This window comes from Dermochelys coriacea, chromosome 9 (assembly GCF_009764565.3).
Source record: "Dermochelys coriacea isolate rDerCor1 chromosome 9, rDerCor1.pri.v4, whole genome shotgun sequence".
NCBI lineage: Eukaryota > Metazoa > Chordata > Testudines > Dermochelyidae > Dermochelys > Dermochelys coriacea.
The window spans coordinates 55,112,900-55,135,690 of record NC_050076.1 but is presented as its reverse complement, the minus strand read 5'-3'; the positions used below and the strand labels follow the sequence as shown (position 1 = coordinate 55,135,690).

Below are 22,791 nucleotides of genomic sequence, written 5' to 3'. Positions count from 1 at the left end.
CCGGGCGCAACTTTTTGATGGAAATTTTTCAAATCTGCTGGCAAAAATTGCAGATTCAGCAGCCCCGGAGTGCGGTGACAGTCTGGGTCCAATGCGCTGAATTATTTCAATCGGGAGGTGGGGCTTCTAAATGAAATGATGTGATTTGAACAAAACAAACTATTCTGGTTTTGTTCCAGTTTGCAATTTTCTTTCACTTTATGTTTAGAACCTCACAATGTGAACTGAGCCAGCTGAGAGGTTTTGTTCCAGCTGAAATGGTGGGTTTTTTTTTTTTTTTTTTTTACTTTTCCAGCATTGCCAGTGAACAGAAAAGTCTGTTGATCACCCAGCCCTGGTCAGGGCTCGAGTGAATTGGCAGAACTGCGTGGGAAGGCTTGGCCTGTGCTGGCCCTTTTCTTCATCAGGAGCGCTCTGAACGATTCCAAAATAAAAGCGTGCTGAGTGATCATGTGACAATCCACTGGGGGAAAACCCCTCTGGGGATGAGGACTTGGGGTGTGGGCTGTTAGGCAGTCTGAGCCTGCCAGCCCATGGCTATGTTGTGTTCACTTCCTTTTGCACAGAGCGATCGTGTTTGTCGTGGACAGCGTAGCGTTCCAGCGGGAGGTGAAGGACGTGGCAGAGTTCCTGTACCAGGTCCTGACTGACTGCACCGTGCTGAAAAATGCTCTGCCACTGGTGATAGCCTGCAACAAGCAAGGTACTGTTCGTTGATTGGGAAACTACAGCCCCTGGGGGCTGGATGTTGAATAGGCCAGGTCTTTCTGGGTTAGCTCATAGAATCTGCAGTGTTCTGCTATCTCTTTTCTTGGCTGACATGGGTGTTGGGTGGGCAAAAAGAGGTTAGGGGACCTGTCAAAGGACGACTAGCTCTTTAAGTGGGACTTGGTCCACTGCCCTGCTGTCCAGTTGGACTAAGAGAACGCACCTGGGCCTTATAAAGGGGGAAATTGCAGCAGATGGGTTGGCAGGTGCCTGCAGACAGTGCAGGGAGTAAGAAGGTTCCTGAGTTAGAACAGAAGGCTTGTGGAAAAGGCAAACTCCAGGCAAGAGGTGCTGGGAGAGCAGGAAGACAGACCCTCAGCGAGGGGAGGCTGGGCCCAACTTTGGACTGGAGCAAAGGCTGTGTAAGTTTGAGTTCTTTATTGAAAGACCTTTGTGCCGGACTTAATAAATTGGAACCCAGGACAGGAATGTTTTGAATATCTGGCTTGTGTGGACGTTTTAAGGAGCTTTGAGTGAAGGGGAAACTGAGGCAGGCCTCAGCAGGAGCGCAAAAGGGCAGGCATGCCCTTTGACAGGACCACATAGAAAAACCTGGTGTGTCCTGTCCAAGTCTGGACCCCACCAAAGTAAGGGGGGGAACAATTCCAGAGTCAAAGAGCTCTAGGCAAGAATGCTACCACCAGCCCTGCTTCTCCAGGTTATGTAGGGGCTCTGGTGCTTCGATGATCCCAACTGCACAGGAGTTACCTGGGGAGAGGCAGCTTATTAGTGAGCCATTGAGGTAGAGAAGACAATTTTCCAAAGGTGAACAGAGTGCACCCTGCAGAGTTGTCTTCCTGAATCTGCAACCAGCATAATACAGTAGCCCCAAGAGCAGTGTCAGCTGCCTCTGTGCATTTTGCAGTGTTGCCTCTGAAACAGAGTCGCAATTTGAATGTCAGCATTAGCTATGCTGCAAAGTTATGTCTCCAATAGACAGACGCCTGCAGCACACTGAAAGCTCAGGCAATGTGAAGTCAGTGTAATTTAATATCAAAATAACACAAGGGAATCTGTCCTTGCTGTGTTGTTCACTTTCATATGTAATTCAAACAAACACTTCCATTCTGTAATCTACCTGAGGCAGCTGCAGAATTCCAGTTTGCAACACTGGACTGACACAGAAAGTAGGGGGTCTTGCTGTTGACTGTAACTCCAGCCAGCCTTAATTTACATGGGGCGCTGGTTAAAATACCAGGTGATAGTATTATAGCAATGGGGTCTCATCACTGAGCGTTCATCCCCACACGGAGCCCACTTTTCCATGTCTTGGAAAGAAAATGATGACGATCCAAGTGTAATTTTTTTAAACCACTTTTTTTCTAGATATCACGATGGCAAAATCGGCCAAGCTTATTCAGCAGCAGCTGGAGAAAGAACTGTAAGTGTGGAGTGGATTTTGTTAGACATCTCAGTGCCCCCTCCCTATTTTACCCTCACTGATCTCCTCTCTTGTCAAGCAAAAGTTGCCTTTTGTGCATGTGTGTGGCCATTTCACAGTGAAGAAAGGAGCCAATACAAAAGCTAGTAAAATCACAGCAGCCCTGTCACGTGGGGATTTTCTGAATGAAAACATGGATGCAAAAAGTGGGTGTGCCCACAGGCTCTTAATCTACTGGGGAGGGAATGTTGGACCTTAACTACTGCTCCATGGCAGGAGCAGTGACAGAGCTCTCCTGTGTTCCAGCGGGTTACGTGTTCACAACACGCTGCAGAGTTCACTTACAAGGAAGGTGATGCAGCTGCTATTGGTTGTATTATCCAATTCTGCCCTTTAAGTGTTTAAAAAAATAGAAAGTGGGAGGGCAGAGGAGAGGGAACCTCTCTCTACTTGTCTGCTATGACCACATTCAGATTAAAATGATGAGGATTTAATCAATCATGGAGTCATCAGCTCATTAGGCCTTCCTGGGACAGTCAGTGTGGCACCTGATTTCTAGGAGAACTGAAAATCAGAACCTATTCGATCCAGTCAGTCTTGCTCCCCATGATTGTAACCAGACTGAGTCTGCTCTGGTCGGCCTATTAAATCACTTCTGCACTTTGTCCAGTAGATGGCGGTGGTGTTATTTAAATGGGGCCTGTTCCAGCCTGAATGCACGCCCCTCCCTTTCATAAACAGAATTAGATCCGCATTATGGAGCTCAGAGGGGAAAGAGGCTGCAGGGTAATTTTCTGCAGTTCCGATGTTAGATGTTTGCAGGTTATTTGTGTTCTGAGACGGGGTTTCTGCTTAGAACTCACTGGCTAGCGTGCCAGCACTGAACAGGGCCTTGCGATTCCCATGTTGTTTGCCTCCTGCTATACAGTCCCCTCAAAACACTACACTGGCTCTTCTCGGCATGGCAGGTTCTTTTCCAGCCAAGCCTGACCAGCAACGTATCCTGTGTGTTGTCCGTAAAATGAGGTCTCTGCTGCATTGGTGGGTTCAAATAACAAAAGCTGCTAGGCTTGGCTGAGAGAGAGAGAGGTCTTGGGCAAGTAGTTCAGGCATAAGAAGGGCTGTGGATTTGTAACAATAATGGAATGAAATGATTTGACAGTCCCATCCCGCCAGCTTTTCTAGATGCCCAGAGGCCTCAGTTACTATTTGCATCAGAGCCTGGCTTGGGTCTGACCGTCTAGACTTCCTTAGGCCCAGATCTGCTCTCCTTTTCGGCCTTTCAGAGGCAGCTGAAGCACATGGTGTAGGCTTTCTTGGCCTTGGCCCGCGCCGCTTCCCACAGCCCCCATTGGCCTGGAGCAGCGAACCGCGGCCAGTGGGAGCTGCGATGGGCCAAACCTGCGGACGAGGCAGGTAAAGAACCTGGTCCAGCGCGCCAGGGGCTTTCCCTGCACAAGTGGTGGACCGGCTTTGAGAACCACTGCTCTAGGGGGACATACACATGAACGAAAGCAATGTGACTGAATCTGATGGGGTTTTAGTGTCCTAAAAACCCAAGGGTCTGATCTGTGTTCACCTTGTTTACCTCTCTGGTTGGTAGATTATTCTCAAGCCTCCCCAGTGAAGGGGTTTGGGGGAATATTTTGTGGAAACAGGAACTCCAAGTGGTTCTTTTCCTGAATCTTTGTCTAACTCACTTGGTGATGGCAGCAGTACTCATTCAAGGACAAGGAAAGATTTGTGCCTTGGGGAAATGTTTAACCTAAGGTGGTAGAAATAAGCTTAGGGGGTCTTTCATGCAGATCTCCACATCTGTACCCTAGAGTTCAGAGTGGGGAGGGAACCCTGACACTGGTCTAGCTGCTTTTGTAATGTGGAATTCTGTATGGTTTGATGTATGCTAGGTAAGCTTTCCCCTCTAATTTGAGCTCTGTGATGGGATATCCTAACCATAAACGTTCAGTTTGTTCCTATATTAGCCAGGACTCCTCATGCCTGCACTTTCCTGCACCAGGCCTGATTCTTTCCAGATGGTGTTCTGCACCTTCATTGCTTTTCATGAATTTTCCAAGCAGTGCAGATTGTTGGGAGGGAATGTCCTTGAAACTTTTCACTTTCATTTGCAAAGTGTTACCCAGTTTCTGAACTCTCACCTCTCTTAGGAAGTGAGCAGAAGCATCTTCCTGCAGATAGAGTCTAGGGCCAGGAGTTGGGCGACGGAGGGTTTTCTTCTCAGCTCTGCCACTGACCTGTATTCTGTGGTCTTGGGCAAGTCACTTACCCTTTCTGTGTCAGTTTTTCCTCTGCAGAATGTAGAATACCTTTTGCTCTGTAGGTGACAAGTGCAATGTAGGTGCTAAGTAATGTTCTCTACTGACACATTTGGTTTCCATCGATGAAAGAGTAATGTGGCAACTGTCCAGTTTAGAATTAATCGACTCCATTGTTGGTCTGAGTTTTCTTCTGCTTCAGAAGTATCTGTAGGTGGGGATCCCAGTATGCCACGGGCAGGTATACCTCGGGGACCAGACCACAGTGCCTCATGAAATCTTGGCTTGCTGCTCCAAGTTCCCTCATTTTCTTTAAACCATAGCATCTAGCATTTCCAATGAAGTAAAGCCCTGTTCTTTTGCGAGTGATTGCGCATGTGTATTCCACAATAGATGTTTTTGCTCACCACGTGCACCGGTGCTGGAAGTTTTTCCCCAAGCAGCACCTGTGGGGGGAGCATCCCCACAACCCCTGGAGTGGCGCCTGCCTGGTGCAGTATAAGGGGAGCTGCCCACTCCCCCTACCCTCAGTTCCTTCTTGCCGCCAGTGAAGGTGCGTTGGAACTGCTCTGCTCCAGCTTTGCTGTAGCTCATCCCCAGAACTGTTCGTTCGTTCAATGTTAGTACCTGTAGGTAGTTAGCTGTTAGTTTAGTCAGTGATCCCGGGCCGGGGTATGCCCCGCGCCCTGGGGTTTAAGTCGTGCAGCTCTTGTAGGCATTCTATGCCAAGAAGTGACCTGTATGCAGAATGTTTGTGCTGTTTGGGAGATACCCATATCAGCAAAAGGTGCAAGATTTGCAAGTCGTTTAAGCCTCGGACCAAAAGAGAAAGGGACATTAGGCTCCGGGCCATCCTGATGGAGTCGGCACTGACCCCGACTCTGGCACGCTGCTCCGAACTGGTACCCGGCACTGTAGCATCAGTAAATGGAGACCCTCCAGTTCCATCGACCAGTCGGCACCGTTCCCCATCCAGAAAGTCTGGGACAGAGGCTAGGCCCGAGTCGGGCAGTCCTTGATCCCCACTGGGCCCCAGGCCTTCAACTTATGTTGAGCGGAATAGCCCGGCCCCTTCGGAACAGGCCTCTCTGGATGTCCGGAGGCCGTCCACACCTGAAGCCCTCCAGGCGGCCTGGAACGTTATGTCCATGCCGGTGCCCGGAGTGCCACCGATGTCGGCCCCATGCTCCAGAGGCAAGCCGCCACTGGGATCTCTGCAGTCTCGGTTGAGGGAACGTTCCCGATGCCATTCGCCGCCAGCAACCGTTCAGGACAGAGTCCATGTGGATCGCCCTCAACACCAACCAGACTGTCTGGCTGGGTTCTGTCCGGCCAGGACTCTCGGCACCGCTCGTCCTCAAGGAGCGAATATCGACGGGACCGCGGCAGGCATTGCCAACGGTCCTCGTCTCGGAGGGGTTACTGCAGTTGGTCACGGCATGGTCGTCGACGCCGTTCCCACTCGGACTCCAGCTCCCAAGTCTCCGCCAAGACATCACAGTCCCGGGCGTCGATCGCTGTCTTCTTGCTGTCGCTGGTCCGCCCATTGAGGAGCAGCTATTACCATTGGTACCGGTTCTCCACATTGAGATTGCGGTCCCGTGGCTGACATAGATCTCTGCACCGCCACTCCTCCTGGTCCAGAGACAGCAGCCGATCTTACCCCAGCCTGGCCTCCATTCGTAGCCGTCCTTCGATGGGCTAGGCCAGTCAACCTGAACAGCCAACCCCACCGGTGCCACAGCAGGTGCAGTGGCACCGAGACTCGTGGCTGGCCCTATGGTACCAGTGGGCACCGTGGCCTCCCACGCAGCCCCCAGGGGAGCTCGCTCGGTGGCCGGAGCTTCGGAAGCACCGTCGGCCTTCCTCTCCAGACCCCCCGAGAAAGGAGTCGGTGGGACTACGTCCTTGGAACTATGCCTGGAGTCCAACCAGGTGGTGACCCTCCGGTGCTGGCCGATACCCAGAACACCGCTCTGGCCTCCTCGCCGCCTCCCCCACCGAAGGAGGCAATTGTGGCCCTGCCCCCTCCACCCCACAGGAGAACTTCAGGGCCTATCAGGAGCTCTTAAAAAGGGTGGCAGCAAGCCTCCACCTCCAGGCAGAGGAGATGGAGGAGCCCTCAGACTCCCTGTTTAATATGCTGTCCCCATTGGCACCAGGTAGAGTAGCCTTGCCCCTCTGTGAAGGGGTGGCTAAGATTTCAAATGCCCTGTGGCAAACACCAGCCTCGTTGGCCCCCATCTCTAAGATGGCAGAATACAAGTACTTTGTACCCACTAAGGGGCATGAGTACTTGTATACCCACCCGGCGCCCAACTCCGGGTGGTCGAGTTGGTCAACCACAGGGAACGGTAGGGTCAGCCCGCTCGGACCCCAAAGAACAAAGACTCTCGGAGACTAGACTCTTTCAGAAGGAAAATGTATTCGTCTTTGAGCTTCCAGTCACGAGTGGCAAACCATCAGGCTCTCCTGGGCCGGTACAAATTCAATCTGTAGGGCTCCCTGCCCAAGTTTGAGGACTCCCTCCAGGAGCACGATAAGGAGTTCAAGGCGCTAGTGGAGGAAGGGACAGTGGCTGCTTGGGCATCCTTGCAGGCAGCCTTGGATGCTGTGGACACAGCCGCATGATCCATGGCCTCCGCGGTGTCCATGAGACGGGCGTTATGGCTTCTGGTCTCTGGGCTGTCCAGCAAGGCTCTGTCTTCCACGCGGGATCTCCCATTTGACCAGAAAGCTCTGTTTGCGGAGGAAACAGACACAAGGTTGCATGACGTAAAAGACTCCTGTACTACCCTACAAACTCTGGGCCTCTATGTCCCAGCTCCGGCAAAACCTAAGTTCAAGCTGCAGCAGACTCCCACTCCCAGGCCGCCCTCCAACAGTATAAGGCTGCCCATAAGAAGCACTGGGACTATAAGAGACGCCCTCAGAGACAGTCTCGGCCTTCCCCCCAGCCTGGGTCCTCCAAGGGCAAGCAGGCGGGGAAAAGGCGCTTTTGACGGGATGCTCGGGGGCACCCCACCAGTCCTTATCAGGGATCCACCCGAAATAAACCTCCCCTTCTCCAACCGGTTGTGTGCTTTCCTCCCAGAATGGTCACAGCTAACCTTGGACCGATGGGTCCTCAACACCATCTCCCGGGGTTACACCCTCCAGTTTACTTCCTGGAGGACCCCTTGCACAAAGCTCTACTTGAGCAGGAGGTGGGGTGGCTCCTAGGACTAGGAGGGACTAGGAGTGATAGAGGCTATGCCCACTGAGTTCATGGGCAAGGGGTATTACTCCCGTTATTCCTTATCCCAAAGGCCAGAGGGGGCTCAGACCCATCCTGGACTTGCGAGGTCTGAACCAGTACATGGTGAAACTCAAGTTCCACATGGTCTCCTTGGCCTCCTCTGTCCCCTCCCTGGATCCCAGGGATTGGTACGCTGCCCTTGATCTACAGGATGCATACTTCCACATCAACATATTCAAGGGGCACAGGCGCTTCCTCCGTTTCGTGGTGGAACAGAATCACTACCAGTTTATGGTCATCCCATTTGGTCTGTCCATTGCCCCTAGGGTGTTTACAAAATGTTTGTTGGTGGTAGCAGCCTACCTCAGACGGCGGGGGGTCCAGATATTTCCCTATTTGGAAGATTGGCTTGTCAAGGGCACCTTCCGGTCACAGATGAGGTATCACGTGGAGCTCCTCTTGTCCACATGCACCGCCTCGGACCTGTTGATAACAACACCAAGTACACGTTAGTCCTGGTCCAACGCATAGAGTTTATCGGGCACTCCTGGACGCAGCATTGGCCAGGGCCCCTCTCCTGCCAAACAGATTTGAGACCCTGAAAGGTCTCATCGACTCGGTCACAAGGTTCCTGGTGACGACAGCCAGGGTTTGCCTGCAGCTCTTGGGTCACATGTCAGCGTGCACGCACATGGTCCGTCACACCGGACTAGGGATGAGGCCCTTCCAGCTCTGGTTGGCCTCGAAGTTCTTCCAGGCCATGGACAGGATGGACAAGGTCCTCACCATGCCAGACTCTTCCATACGGTGGTGATCTGCCCCAAACAACACGCTCTAAGGGGTCCCGTTCAGGGACAGGGCCCCGTCGTTGGAGCTGGTGTCGATGCGTTGGACCTGGGTTCGGGGGCCCCTGTGGGGAACTTTCAGACCGAACACCTGTGGTCAGTTCAAGACTTGACTCTACGTATAAATGTTGAGGAGCTCAGGGCAGTACGGCTGACATGCATGGCCTTCCGCTTGCACCTGGAGGGCAAGATAGTCAGGGTCCTCACGGACAGCACAGCCTCGATGTTCTATATCAACAGGCCCAATTCTCTGCCCTCTGCCACGAAGCCCTCAAGCTGTGGGACTTCTGTGTAGCCCATAACATCCACCTGAAGGCCTTCCACCGACAGGGCTCCCGGAACGAGAGGGCGGATCGCTTGAGCAGGGACTTTTCCTCTCAACACAAGTGGTCCCTCCACCTGAAAGTGGCTCACCGGCTCTGCCAAAGGTGGGGAACTCCCCAGGTGGACCTATTTATGACTTGGCAGAACCAGTGATGCCCCCAGTTCTGCTCCGGGGGGGGCCTGAGGAGGGGCTCTATCTCCAATGCCTTTATCCTGTCCTGGTCAGGCCGGCTTCTCTACACCTTTTTCCCCATTCCCTCTAATCAGCAGGGTCCTGGAGAAGATAAAGACAGACAAGGCCCGGCTCCTCCTGACTGCCCTGGTGTGGCCTAGGCAGCATTGGTACAGGACCCTCACAGGCCTGGCGGTAGCTCTGCCGTGGCCATTGCCACTTCCTGCTCTCTCAGGACCAGGGCTGCCTCCTCCATCCTAACCTAGCGGCTCTTCATCTCATGGCGTGGCTGCTCACTGGTTAGGTGGAGAGGAAAGGACATGCTCAGAACAGGTTCAGTGCGTCCTCCTCAAAAGTAGACTGCTCTCCTCACCGCACTTATTTGGCAAAGTGGTCCCGGTTTTCTAGGTGAGTGGCGGACTAAGGTGCCTCCCCGATCCAGCTGATCTTTGATTATCTCCTTCACCTGAGGTCCCAGGGCCTGGTGCCCTCGTCAGTCAAGGTGCATCTGACAGCCATATCAGCCTTCCGTCCGCCGGTGCAAGGGCACACGGTATTTTCCCATGCTATGACTAGCCAGTTCCTTAAGGGTTTGGACTGTCTTTTTCTATATTCTAGACCTCCGGTCCCACAGTGGGACCTAAACCTGGTGTTGGCTCGTCTCACGGGGCCCACGTTTGAACCACTGGCCACGTGCTCCTGGTCTCACCTCTCATGGAAGGTGGCTATCCTGGTTGCAATCACATTGGCCAGGCGAGTCTCTGAGCTGGGCCCTGACCTCCAAGCCGCCATACATGGTCTTCTATGAGGACAAGGTCCAGCTCCGCCCACACCCTGTGTTCCTCCCGAAGGTGGTCTCTGCCTACCACATGGGTCAGGACACTTTTCTACCGATCCTCTGCCCCAAGCCTCACGTGTCCAGTGAGGAGCGCCACCTCCACACGCTCGGCGTGCAGTGGGCTCTGGCTTTCTACCTTGAGTGGACCAAGCCATTCAAAAAGTTCTCGCAACTGTTCGTCGCCTTGGCTGAGCGCGCGAGGGGCCAGCCGATTTCCGCTCAATGGCTTTCCAACCGGATCACTTCGTGCATCCGTTCCTGTTACGAGCTCGCGTGTGTGTCCCCCCGCCACCCATTGTGAGGGCACACTTGACTCGGACGCAGGCCTCGTTGGCTACCGTCGTGGCCCACATCCCCAGCCAGGACATTTGTAGGGCTGCCACGTGGTCTTCAGTTCACACGTTCACCTAGCACTATGCTATCATCCCCCAAACCAGGGATGATGCCGGGTTCGGCAGGGTTGTCCTCCATCCTGGGAACTTGTGAACGCCTACCCACCTCCAAAAGATATAGCTTGGAATCACCTATTGTGGAATACACATGAGCAATCACTCGAAGAAAAGACAATTACCTTTTCTGGTGTTCTTTGAGAACCTAACTGGTGTTCTTTGAGATGTGTTGCTCATGTCTATTCCACATCCCGCCCTCCCTTCACCTCTGTCGGAGTTGTCCGGCAAGAAGGAACTGAGGGTGGGGGGAGCGGGCAGCTCCCCTTATACTGCGCCAGGCAGGCACCACTCCAGGGGTTGTGGGGGGCGCTCCCCTCCACGGGTACTGCTAGGGGAAAAATTTCCGGCACCGGTGCACGTGGCGAGCACGCACACCTATTGTGGAATAGACATGAGCAACACATCTCGAAGAACACCAGTTACGGAAAAGGTAACTGGCTTTTGTGCTAGGTGCTGTACCCATACCAAGCAAGAGACAGTCCCTGCTCCAAAGAGATTACAGTCTAAGTAGGCAATGCAGGCACACAAGGTCAGAGGAAAGAAGGATTGTCCTCTCTGTGTTACAGGTGGGAAACTGGGCATGGGGTGGTTAAGTAACTAACCCAAGGTCACCCAGGCAGACAGTGGCAGAGCCAGGAACAACGCCCTCCAGCCCTTAGCTCATCCACTTTTTTACAGCGTTGCTGCAGTAATTTTTCAGAGAGTCCCGGATATCCAGCATGTCAAGCTATGTGGTAGTGGTGCTCTGCTCTGTTTTGGCCAGGTGCACTGTCTTTCTGCCCTACTCTGGTATCTTCTTTGCATTTCTCTCTCTGTCCATCCTTCCCCACTCTCCAGCTTTTCATGTGAGTTTGGATTTTATTTTTTTTTTAGCTCTGGAATTAAAACCAGCACCATCTTCAGAACTCACTAGGTTCCTTATTTGCATTAGATTAGCATATTTTTGCTGCGGAATGATCAGACCTTTGAATGGCTGACTCTGCTAATCCACATCTGAATACGGGCAGGGTAATTCCACTTCCCTAATTATCCCTTGGTAATCTTCTTAATTAGTATCAGGCTCTACTCTTGGCAGGCTAATTGCATTGCTGGATAACGAGATTTGTGTTACACGGTGCTGGCAGCCGGGCTTTTTAAAGAGATATCACTTCTCCTGGCAGAAGGATGGGGAGGTGCACTGAAGCATGGAGCAAGACTAGTGAGGAAATCATGGCCTTCCAGGAGGAGGTGCTTTAGAAGGTGTTGCCAGTTTATGGAGTCGGAACGGGTAGGTTTAAATCCAGCCTCGTGACATCGCTGCATTCTAAAGGCAGGGTTGCCTATGGCCCCGAAGTACACTGGTGTCAGTGCTTTTGCCAAGGCCGCTGAATTCTTGTGCCAGGCAGGATGTGGGGAGCTAAGTGCAATTCCTTTGTTCAAAAATACTTAAAAACCTTCATTTTCTCCAGCCGCTTGTAGCGTGAGGGGGAAGGGAAATAGTATGAACCTGGCTGATGCGGTCTGAGCCGAAGTCTACGGGCACATAAATTATTAACCCCTGTCTATCCTCGACACTTTGCCCAGGGCTGTCTAAATGTGAAATCGCATCAGGCTTTTTCTTGCTTACTTCCCATCTGCTGTAGGAGAATCCCAGTTTATGGGGGGAAGTTTAAATTCAGCTTCCTTTTGAATCTCACGATTTCAAATAAAGGTTGCCAAATACTGGCTGCGGTACCTTTTGAATTTGATAATTATAACAAGGGGCCAGGCTTTCTCCTCGGCTACAAGCAAAGGACTCCCACATCAGAATAATGCTCTATACACAGACTGGGAAGGGTGCAGCAAGACATACTCTGCTGAAGGGGAGATTTTCACGGAAGAGAGGGAGGTAATTTCAGGAAATGGGGACTCTGCAAATTGAAACTGTACAAGTTTCACCCATAATCCCTGATGGGGCAGCTGGTGTGTGAATGGCTTACTGTTCACTAGTATGTGCTTCCTGAGAGATCACTTTCCCCGACTTTGTCACTGGTTTTAAAAGGAACCATAACGTTCATGCAATGTGATAGTCGTGCAAAGGGAATCAGTCCACACGGCGGGTATGGCAAGCTCCGTGACAATGCTCCTCCATGAAATCTCCACGTAGCTTTGGAGGGATCCCCTCTGCCAATCAATGGGCAGGCCATTTCTCAGGCCTCTTCAGGCCAGCTAGGAACTAGCTAGAGCCCAACAGTTCATTGCACTCGCTGAACAGCCATTAAATGGGACCTTTTGGTCCCTACCAGCCTAAAACTCCATGTCCCGTTTTCACACCCCTGTAGACCCCCGGTGTCCTGAAGAGACTATTCTGTGGCATGAGCATCATAACAGGTGGGCAGAGTAGCTGGATGCTAGACACACAGTCTCCCTGCCTACCTGCTTCTTTCACCTTCTTGTTAAACCCATGCACATGTGGGGGTTTTCTTGTTCACCATACTAGCTGGTAGCTCAGTACTAAATGCTCCACTCCCCAGGCTGCAGTGGTGGGTGAGGAAGGTTTGTCAGAGCTGGTGTTTACTGTTCCACTGGTAGTCCTGTTGCATGAAAGTGGCTTGGTCTCTCCCCAGTTTATAATGTTTTCTACTTTTCTCTCCTGCAAAACAGCAATACCTTGCGAGTGACTCGCTCAGCTGCCCCCAGCACTTTGGACGGCTCGACCTCCAGTGGGACTGCTCAGCTGGGGAAGAAGGGCAAGGAGTTTGACTTCTCACAGCTGCCCATGAAGGTGGAGCTGGTGGAGTGCAGTGCCAGAGGCAGCAAGGCAGAGGAAGGCAGTGCTGACATTGAGGACTTGGAGAAATGGCTGGCCAGGATTGCCTGAAAGCAGAGGAGGTTGGGGTGGATGCAGAAACTAGCAAAGGGGAAACTAATGATAAAGACACTTAGCATCTGATAGGAAAGTACCGATGGGAAGGGGTGGGGCCCAAAATGTAATCTTGCTATGGAAAGAACTTCAGGCATGCGTTGGCAGTAAATCCACTGTTACCTGCACTGGGCTGGGTTTTAATCAACCTATGAACATATTTGCCACTGTGATTTCAGTCAGTTGCAGTCCTTCCTATTCCTATCCCATGCTCCCCTTCTGGGAGGCTGCCCCTAGTACTTGAGCTGCAGAGGGTTTCGAGTGGGGTTTTGGTTGGGGTAAGGAGCCTCTGGTGGTCCCAGGGAGCCTCCAAACAGATGGGAAGGTTATGTTTGGATAGCAGAAATTATTTCAAGATTGGACTGTGCAGCTGCTCCTGCTTTACCTTGGCATTTTGGTCCTGGTGCCCATGGTCGTTACTAACCTCCCTACTCATGGCATCTTGATTTCTTCTCCCATTCCTGTCCTCTGTGATTCGGGTACAGTGAGTTTGTGATCTTTGTGCTGCCACAGCTAAAATGTCCAATTGCACATGCTACTGGGAAATCCCTGCCTGCTATGGAATGTACTAAAGCTGCTTTCATGGGTGTTGGCCAGCATCCCGCTATTTTCCCTCCTTCCCACCTCCCTTTCAAAAGGAACACACAGCCAGATTGTTAGATGTGCTCAGCACCCATGTAAGCACCAATATGGAAGTGACCTGATTGTCAGACATACATAGTAGGGGCTGGAGGGTGCTGAGCACTTCTCATGATCTGGCCACTTCTATCTGGATGCTTAAGTGGGTGCTGAACTCTTGGAAAATCTGGCCTGAATAGTAAAGGTGATTGATGATCGTTGTGTAAATGGGGGCTGCCGTTCTGTTTGGCTCTGGCCCAGTCTTTGGTGCTGATTCACTTCTGCAGAGTGCACAGTGCTAAGAAAACTCATGCATTCCTGTACATGACTTCTCAGCAGTGGTGTACCGTTCTATAATGTGATCTTCATAAATGCACACAATAGTATTTGTAACAAAAACGGTCGGTCAAGGTTAAACTTCTGGGAGCATAGCTTCAATGTGTGCCTGGGTCTGAATATAACCCAATTCTCCTTCCCCCATGGGGCTGCAGCTTGAGCGTTAGATTCACCTCTCTCCACGCAGACATGCCCCAGTTTCAGCTCCGTTTTTTCTTGAGACAGAACAGCAGCTTGCTGGTGCTCAGGTTGTGCTCTGGAGCCACCTGTGCCTTTAGTATCAGGAGTGCAGCACCCATACTGAGGGAACGGAAACCAGAGCAATTGGAAGTGAACCTGACTAGCTAGAGGCGTGTCTCATATAGAGACTTGGCTGCCCATCTTATGTGATGGTGCCCTAATCTCCTGGTGAAATCCTGCCTCCTTTTGAAGTCAGTGGGAGCTTTGCCATTGACTTCATTGGCCAGGAGTTCACCCTTGATCTTTAACTGGGGCAGGGTCTAGAATTGCAGCCATCTCGCACAATGAATATGTATTAAAACCCCATTCAGGTGTGTGTTTCGCCTGTGTTTTGTCTCCCAGTCTTTCGGTTAGGCCCTCCTTTTGCAAACGTGCCCGAGTGGGCTCACTCAGTTCAGCACATTAGTAAGAGGTTTGAAGAACAGAACTGTCCCCATGTCGGATCTGCATGCGCCTCTGACTCGGTGATGTCATAAGCAGAGTTTGACATCAGGATTGTCCTAGAATTAATTGTGTTGTCACTTCAGTTGGACAAGGGCATAAAAAGAGAGGTATAGGTTGACTTTTAAAGGTGTTTTTTCTTGTTTACAGATAAAGACGGTAATTGTCATAGGAGCCAGGAATAGCTGCACAGAGGGCCTAAGAAGATCAGTTTACTGACATGAGTGGGAGCAGTCATTCCAGTTTAGGTGTTTCTGATGAAGGTTCTTGATGACAAAGGGGAAAGCATTGAAAGTTTCCCAGTACTTGTTACATGTTTGTCCCCTGTAATGTTTAAAGCCAAGGGATCTGTTGTGGTTCCCAGATGTGGTGCCCTGTTGTTTGTGACATGTATTATGCTTAATTTTGCAAAGGAACAATTCTGTAGCAGTCTGCTTCTTCCTGCGGATGTACTCAGCCCATTGGGGTCTGGTCCAGGACCTGTCGGAGTCTTACTTTAGCACATGTTGGATCTGGTCTAAGAGCTCTTTCCAAAGATGGAAAGAGTGAACTGACTGACCTTGAGAGAGATTCCACAAACAAGCCATCAGGGTGTTGGCAGCAGAAGGGGATGGGGGAGGAAGTGGTGGTCTTAATGAGCTGGCTGAGGAGATAACACATCCTCCTGGTGACCTTTTCCAACAGTTTCCTTCACTCCCAGTGGGGGCTCTGGCAGTGAGCATTGTCTGTGCCTCCAGTGGAGTCTTCCAGCGAAGCTCACTGCAGGCTCAAAGGGGGGGAATCCTTTGTGATGCTGGACTGTTCATCCTGCCTCTGCTTCCTTAATAGGAATCTTCTCTGTAAAGAGGTGCTCACTGACCGGAGGCCACCTGCTGCTTTTTGTCTCCCAGGCAATAGGCTTGTGGTCTGCTGACTATTTCCTCCACACTGTATCTGCTGAAGAGAGCAGCTGCTGGTACCCAGGAAATGCCGTTGCTGGGTTTTTTTTGTGGCAGGATTTGACATTATCTATAACCCAGCCACTCTCTTGGTCTAGAGGGTGGGAGGGAAGTGGTGGCTGGTCCTCTTCTTGGCTATATTGATAAGAATTCAGTATTTGAACTTGCTCCTGATAAATCTTGTTCCCTTTGATATCTTCTATCAAAGGTTACATTCTGTATCCACATATTCTTCTCTCTGACATCTGTATGCTCTGCTTTCCTTAGCACTAATGGGTGTATAAAGCTATGCAGCAAGAGCAGATTGACTTGTGCTACTCCCATCAATTGGAACAAGGTGTTTCTTTGCAAACAGCATCTTTACTTGAAGAGAAGTGAATGTCTGAGCTGGGCTTTGCATCCAAAACTGCCAAACCTGTGGGACTAGATGAATCCTCTCTCTTAAAACTGTGTGACCAGCCCTGTTCACTGCAGCAGCAGTTGGGAGGATTAAATATACTGCTAACACTTGGTGTAAGTGGAGGAGTGAGGGGGTGGCATGCTGAACTACCCCTCCTTTGCTTCCCCCTCCACCCTCCCAACCCAACACCCCCTACCCCTTCCCATGGCTCCCTCTTTGAGTTGGGAATGCTAAGACAGAACACTTCCAGCGCTTCTTTGGGAGACAGGTCCTTCCCAGGCTGCTCTGATTTAAAAACCTGTCCCTGGACCTAGAGAGAAGCAAAGCTAGATGCTCATGTCACAAGCCCAAAGGCTCACAAATGATTTTTGTGTTAAGTATGTTGTGCTCTTCAATTTCCAAGCATAAACTTTGCAGCAGCAGAATGTTGCTAGAGCTACTGCTCACAGTCGCATTTTGAATTTAGTTAGCCAGGGCAAGGGTCTGATCTGGTCAGTCTGTATCTGCAATGCTGAAGCAAGGAATGAAGAACTTGTGCTTTTTTTCCCCTATGCTACTAGCAGCCTTCCTCTTGGGAAGCCCCAGGACCTAGGAACCTGTGTTTGCTTTTAAATTATTCTCGGTAAATGTGATCACTTAAATAAAGAAGTTTGGCTCCATGTTGTCAGTCCTCATTCAGTGCTGGAAGCAGCCATCTGTTGCTGTCCTTTCTTGGCTTCTCTTTTCACCAGGCCCACCAACTGTGCTAAGCCAGGCAGAATGTGACAGCTCCATTTTAACAGGGCACTAAATAGCCCTTGAGCCAGGGGAGTTTCTCTGAATGTCGGTTAGTGGAAGGGTTGTTGCCCTCACAACGAATTTCACAAGATTTGTTCTGGCTCAGTGTTGTGAAACCGGGGCAAACCTGGCTTTTATTAATTGAGCTGAATTTGGTAAGAAATCAACTTAAGCTAAATCATTAAGTGAGGCTTAAATCAAATTCGGTACGTGTCCGTGCACTTCATGTCTGTCCGTCCATGCTTAACTGGCATTATTAAACTGCTTTTGGTCACATCAGTTTAACTTCCCTATAGATATGGCCTGCTTGTGTCTCTGAGCCCTGGTGCCTTAGCAGTGGCCTTACAGCTACGTCTGTGCTGTAGCACACCCCAGCCCCGTGAGTTTGTTCTACTGAGCCAGCACAGGAACCTGCTCTTACTGCTCAGTTTCCTGCCATGTCCTGCAGAGAGACACCTGCCCTGCCTCCTGCTGGTCTGGGAGTAGAGATGTTCCTTAGCTTGGTGCCCTCCATAGGCCCTTCCACCCATAAGGCTGGTGCGCTGCTCTGTGATCATAGGCAGGAGGGACTGGAAGGATGCTGCTTCAGTAAAGATAAGCAAGCTCCTGCCCTTCTCTCCCCAACTGCAGCCTCACTTTGGCTCCCTTCAAATCAGCTGCACTTAGTGCACATTTAAGGCAAACTTTCCCTGGGCATCCTAAGGTTGGGACTCTTTGGTTTCTGTCAGTGTGGCCGTACCTCCATGAGTGGCCTGCTTAATTAAAGCAGAGGCTATGGCAGACTTCTCCTGTGGCTGCTAATTGGTCTCTTCCTCTTCCACAGTGCGTTACTTTGCTAAGTCTGTGGTGCAGGGAGGAGCTGGTTCTGGAAGAGGGATGGCCCAGCAGCCAGGCAGCAGTTTAACATAATCATGTCTTCCTCTGCATCAGGCTGGAAAAAGTTCTCCTTTCCCTGGGGGTGAGGTATGGGGAAAGTCTCCTCTGGCCTGCCAGGAGTAAAGGGGCATAGGGTGTATCAGTAATGACCCTCACCACAGGCCATCAGCAGGGCTACAACCCACAGCTCCCAAAAAGCAAGTCTCTGCTGTCAGCAGTAGTAGGCTATTATGTGAACTAGCTGCTTAGGGGAACGCTGCAAACTCAACTAGTGGGTTACCCCTCCTCCATGCTAGACATCAGGAAATGCTATAAGAGACAATGGAAAGCCCTGTCCCCTGACTAGCCAGCAGATGAGATTCAGGGGATGGAGATCATGGCTTGGCATTTTCCCAATGCAGTCATCTTAATGCTATTCCCAAGCCCCACCCAGCTGTTGGGGGGAAAAGGGCACTGCATTCACTTTGTCCCTATCGAGCTGGCTGGAAGAGGTGGTTTCAAATCACGACTGCTTTCAGGAGATGGACAAGATGGGCTCAGGGTGTCCTGGGACTTTATACTGCTGGTCCTTGGGCAGTCCACCTAGCTGAGCAGCAGACAGGGTGAAGATGGAAAGAAATGCCACAAATTTCCGTTCTGTTTTTAATAACCAGGTTAATTGCTTGGATTAAGCAACTGCCCATGAAGTGTGTGATTTGGGGGGAGCACAGTGTGTGCAGAACTCTGCTACGACCAGGAGGAAGGCAAAAGTCCTTCATGTCCTAGCCAAGCTGTGATGGGGAGGCTGCATCAGCTATAATGTGTCTTTCTGTCCTGCTGGCACTATCCATGAGTGCTGCTGTCAGAGAGGAGATGTTTTCATTTGGTCTTAGCCATATGGGTGAGCTGTGATGTGTAGGAGAGCTCTACAGCGGTGCAAAATGGCCAATGGGAGCTACGGGGGCAGTGCCTGTGGGCAGCAGCATGTGGAGATTCTACCCCCACCCGCCTAGGAGCTGCCGCCAGAGAGGTGTGCAGGTGGCTTTCAGTAGTCACCCGAGGTAAGTGCCTCATCCCCTCCTGTACCCCAATGCCCTTGCCCTAGCCCAGAGCCTGCACCCACCACCCAAACTCCCTCCCACAGCCTTAGGCAGGTGGGGGGTGAGGAGGGGTGGGACTTGGACCCATTCCGGGCACCACCAAAAATTATACAAACCTACTACCCCTGCCCAATATCATGTGGTACCAAAATATCCCAATATCAAGGATGGTACAAAAACATTTCCCGAGGATAACAGAAACACACTAACCTCTCCTAAAAGATAAGGTCAGGATAACAGTGTGTAATAGAGACGTTTTAATCAAACCAACATGTACAAGGTGGCTAATAACTAGCCACATCAGGGGGCAGTAACTAACTATGTCAGGTGCAGTACATAACTTGTTTGTATCGGGGTATAAAAATGTATCTCAGAGTAAGCGTCTTTGTCTAGCCTAGGGAGGAACGGAAAGTCCCGCCGTTCACTGAGCTGGTCTATTGTTCTGGGCATACATGTATTAGAGATCCAATAGAGTCTCCGGGATACTAGTACCGTGCTTTGTCGACAATAAACCGGGCGTGGTGCCTTCGTACCTTGACATCTTGTGGTCACTGGGCAGTTTGCTCGAAGTCTGCTATGCCAGCTGTCTGCGCAGAGCAGGGGCAGCACACAGGAAGAACACAAAAAACAACACACACAGCCGAACATCTAACCACACAGCTGTCAACCTCAAGTCCTCTAACCCTCCCCTTTGGGTTCCCCCAGTGAAATTCCCTTCTCTTCAAATTCCCCCCAGGCAGATCTCCATCAGCCCCTGTCAAAATTTAGTTCACTCTGAGTCTGTAATTACTTAAATTAAGCCTGTTAAAGCTTAAAATAAAATTCTATGAAAAGCAGAAATTTACATGTAGGGGCAACACCTGAGTCAGAGCCCAGCTTAACTGTGCAGGGAAGACAGACCTGTAGGTTTTGTCTACACTTAACAAACTACAGTGGTGCTGCCGCAGTGCTTCAGCAGAGCCAGTACAGCAACGGGAGGGGTTTTCCTATCACTGCAGCTAATCCACCTCCCCGAGAGGTGGTAGCTAGGGTGATGGAAGAATTCTTCCATCGGGGTTAGGTCGCCTTACCTCGGTTTCTCGAAGTGCGGATCTTTCACATCCCCGAGAGACACAACCATGCTGATGTAAGTTTTCAGTGTGGACCAGCCCGTTGATGTTACAACTGAAACAGACAAAAAATGGGAGGAGAAATAAGAGCCCAGGGAGGTCAAGTGACCCACCCTAAGTCACTCAGCAGGCCACTGTCAGAGCTAAGATAGAATCTGGGTCCTTTGAGTCCTCAATTAAAGAGAGATGCGTTAGTACAAGACTGTTTATTACTCATTTTGGACAATGAATTTTCTTCCAAATGCCTCCAGCGCTCCCTTTCTCCCCACCCCACCCCCTCCATCGCCCCAAGCCTCTCAGGTTGCGTTGCTGCTGCTCCACAGGAAGTAAAACCTTTCCCCAACATTAACATCCATTGTAAAAAACGACTGCAGCAGCACAAAAGAATAACTGCACGTACCTAGACAGCATTGAAATCTACAAAATGTCATAACTGTATATCAGTTACAACACCCAGGCTGTCATCTGCATTGAGGGTTATGGTGGGAGGCAGGGAATGGAGGGAGATGCTAAATGGATGGCTAAATAATGTTACACAAACTGACCAAAGCCAGGAACTTCAATGTTAATTCTTCAGTGCCAAGAGCCGAAACTTCCTGGTGGAACTGTCTCCTTTGGAAGATGTGAAACTGATGATGACAGAACTACAGTTAAAGGGACAGAACTTAATAATCACACTGTGGTCTGATTTAAATGTTTAAAAGACAAAAGGGTTTAATTTCTTTTGAATTTTGCATGTGGAGAAGAATGATCATTTTCAGACCAGTTTCAAGCTACAGAAGATCAAGGAACTTGTTTTAAAAGAGAAAATGCAAATTAATCTTGTGGAATAACTTGCCCATCACTAAGGATTCTTCTGAACGCTGTAGCTAGCTAGAAGATAGCGTATATTAAAGCATCAGGCCATTCTTATTCAGGTGCCTAGTGTTAGAATCAGAGATTTTTGGTCCAAAAGGGACAATTAGATCATCTAGTCAGACCTCCTATATAACAAAGGTCATAGAATGTAACCCAGTTCCTCTTGCACTGAGCCCAATAAGTTGTGATTAACTAAAGCATCTTCCAGACAGGCGTCTGAATTGGAAAATAACCTACTTTCTTTGCTTTCTGTTTGCAGTAACAACTGTTTTTTTAAAGAAATAAAGTGGAGTAATATTTATCCATCTGACAGCACATTCCTTTACACAAAGACACTTTTATAGAAGATTACAAAACAAATCATTTATCCAAGCAAGTGGAAAAGCTCTAAATGGAGCCACCCTTGTCTATCAGCTACACAAGTGCTCACGTGGGGGTTTCTAAGAAAGCCTCATCTAAAAGAGCTATCTGAGCAATAAATGATCATATTCCTCCATGTGCTAAGGTCCTACGCAGGACTTGGGGCTTGTCTACACTGGCCCTTTACAGCACTGCAACTTTCTTGCTCAGCGGTATGAAAAAACACCCCCCTGAGCACTGCAAGTTTCAGCCCAGTAACCTGCCAGTATAGACAATGCACCAGCGCAGGGAGCCGTGCTCCCAGCGCTGGTAGCTATGCCCCTCATGGAGGTGGGCAGTGCTGTGCTGCAACTACACAAGCCATGTTAAAGCGTTGTTGTGGCAGCACTTTAATGTTGCTAGTGAAGCCGTGCCTAGCTCTGGTCTACACTATGAGTTTAGGTCGAATTTAGCAGCATTAGATCGATTTAACCCTGTACCCATCCACACGATGAAGCCATTTTTGTTGACTTAAAGGGCTCTTAAAATTGCTGTACAAGGGGATTAACGCCGAAATCGACATCGCTGGGTCAAATTTGGGGTAGTGTGGACACAATTCGACAGAATTGGCCTCCGGGAGCTATCCCAGAGTGCTCCACTGTGACAGCACTTTCAACTCAGATGCACAGATGTAGCCAGGTACACAGGAAACTGCGGGAACTTTTGAATTTCATTTCCTGTTTGGTCAGCGTGGCGTGCTCATCAGCACAGGTGACTATGCAGTCCCAGAATCGCAAACCGAACAGGAGGTACTGGATCTGATTGCTGTATGGGGAGATGAATCCGTGCTATCAGAACTCCGTCCCAAAAGACAAAATGCCAAAATATTTGCAAAAATCTCCAAGGGCATGATGGAGAGAGGGTACAACTGGGACCCGCAGCAGTGCCATGTGAAAATTAAGGAGTTCAAGCAAGCCTACCAAAAAAACAAAGAGGCAAACGGCCGCTCTGGGTCAGAGCCCCGGACATGCTGCTTCTTTGATGAGCTGCATGCAATTTGGGGGGGGAGGGGCTTACTACTACCCCACCCTTGTCTGTGGACACCTGCAAAGGGGGAGTCTCATGCAACAAGGATGAGGATTTTGGGGAGGAGGAAGATGAGGAGGAGGATGGCGCATAGCAGGCAAGCGGAGAAACTGTTCTCCCCGACAGCCAGGAACTGTTTATCACCCTGGAGCCAATACCCTCCCAAGGTGGGCTCCTGGACCATGAAGCTGGAGAAGGCACCTCTGGTGAGTGTACCTTTGTAAATATAATACATGATTTAAAAGCAAGAGTGTTTAATGATTAATTTGCCCTGAAGGATTGGGATGCATTCGCGTCCAGTACAGCTACTGGAAAAGTCTGTTAACGTGTCTGGAGATGGAGCGGCAATCCTCCAGGGACATCTCCATGAAGCTCTCCTGGAGGTACTCCCAAAGCCTTTGCAAAAGGTTTCTGGGGAGGGCAGCCTTATTCTGTCCTCCATGATAGGACACTTTACCATGGCAGGCCAGCAGCATGTAGTCTGGAATCATTGCATAACAAAGCATGGCAGCGTATGGTCCCGGT

General features: G+C 50.3%; 1 protein-coding gene across 1 annotated transcript in view; it reads left to right on the top strand.

The window, feature by feature from the left end:
• TF (transferrin) overlaps positions 1–16,799 on the top strand; it is a 68,788-nt gene extending 51,989 nt beyond the window's left edge. Inside the window, exons 22-24 of the mRNA XM_038415100.2 lie at positions 567–703; positions 2,095–2,149; positions 12,911–16,799. Coding sequence (XP_038271028.1) covers positions 567–703; positions 2,095–2,149; positions 12,911–13,127 — 409 coding nt within the window. The 3' untranslated portion in view covers positions 13,128–16,799. The remainder of the gene's footprint in view (positions 1–566; positions 704–2,094; positions 2,150–12,910) is intronic.
• Positions 16,800–22,791: the final 5,992 nt, after the last annotated feature.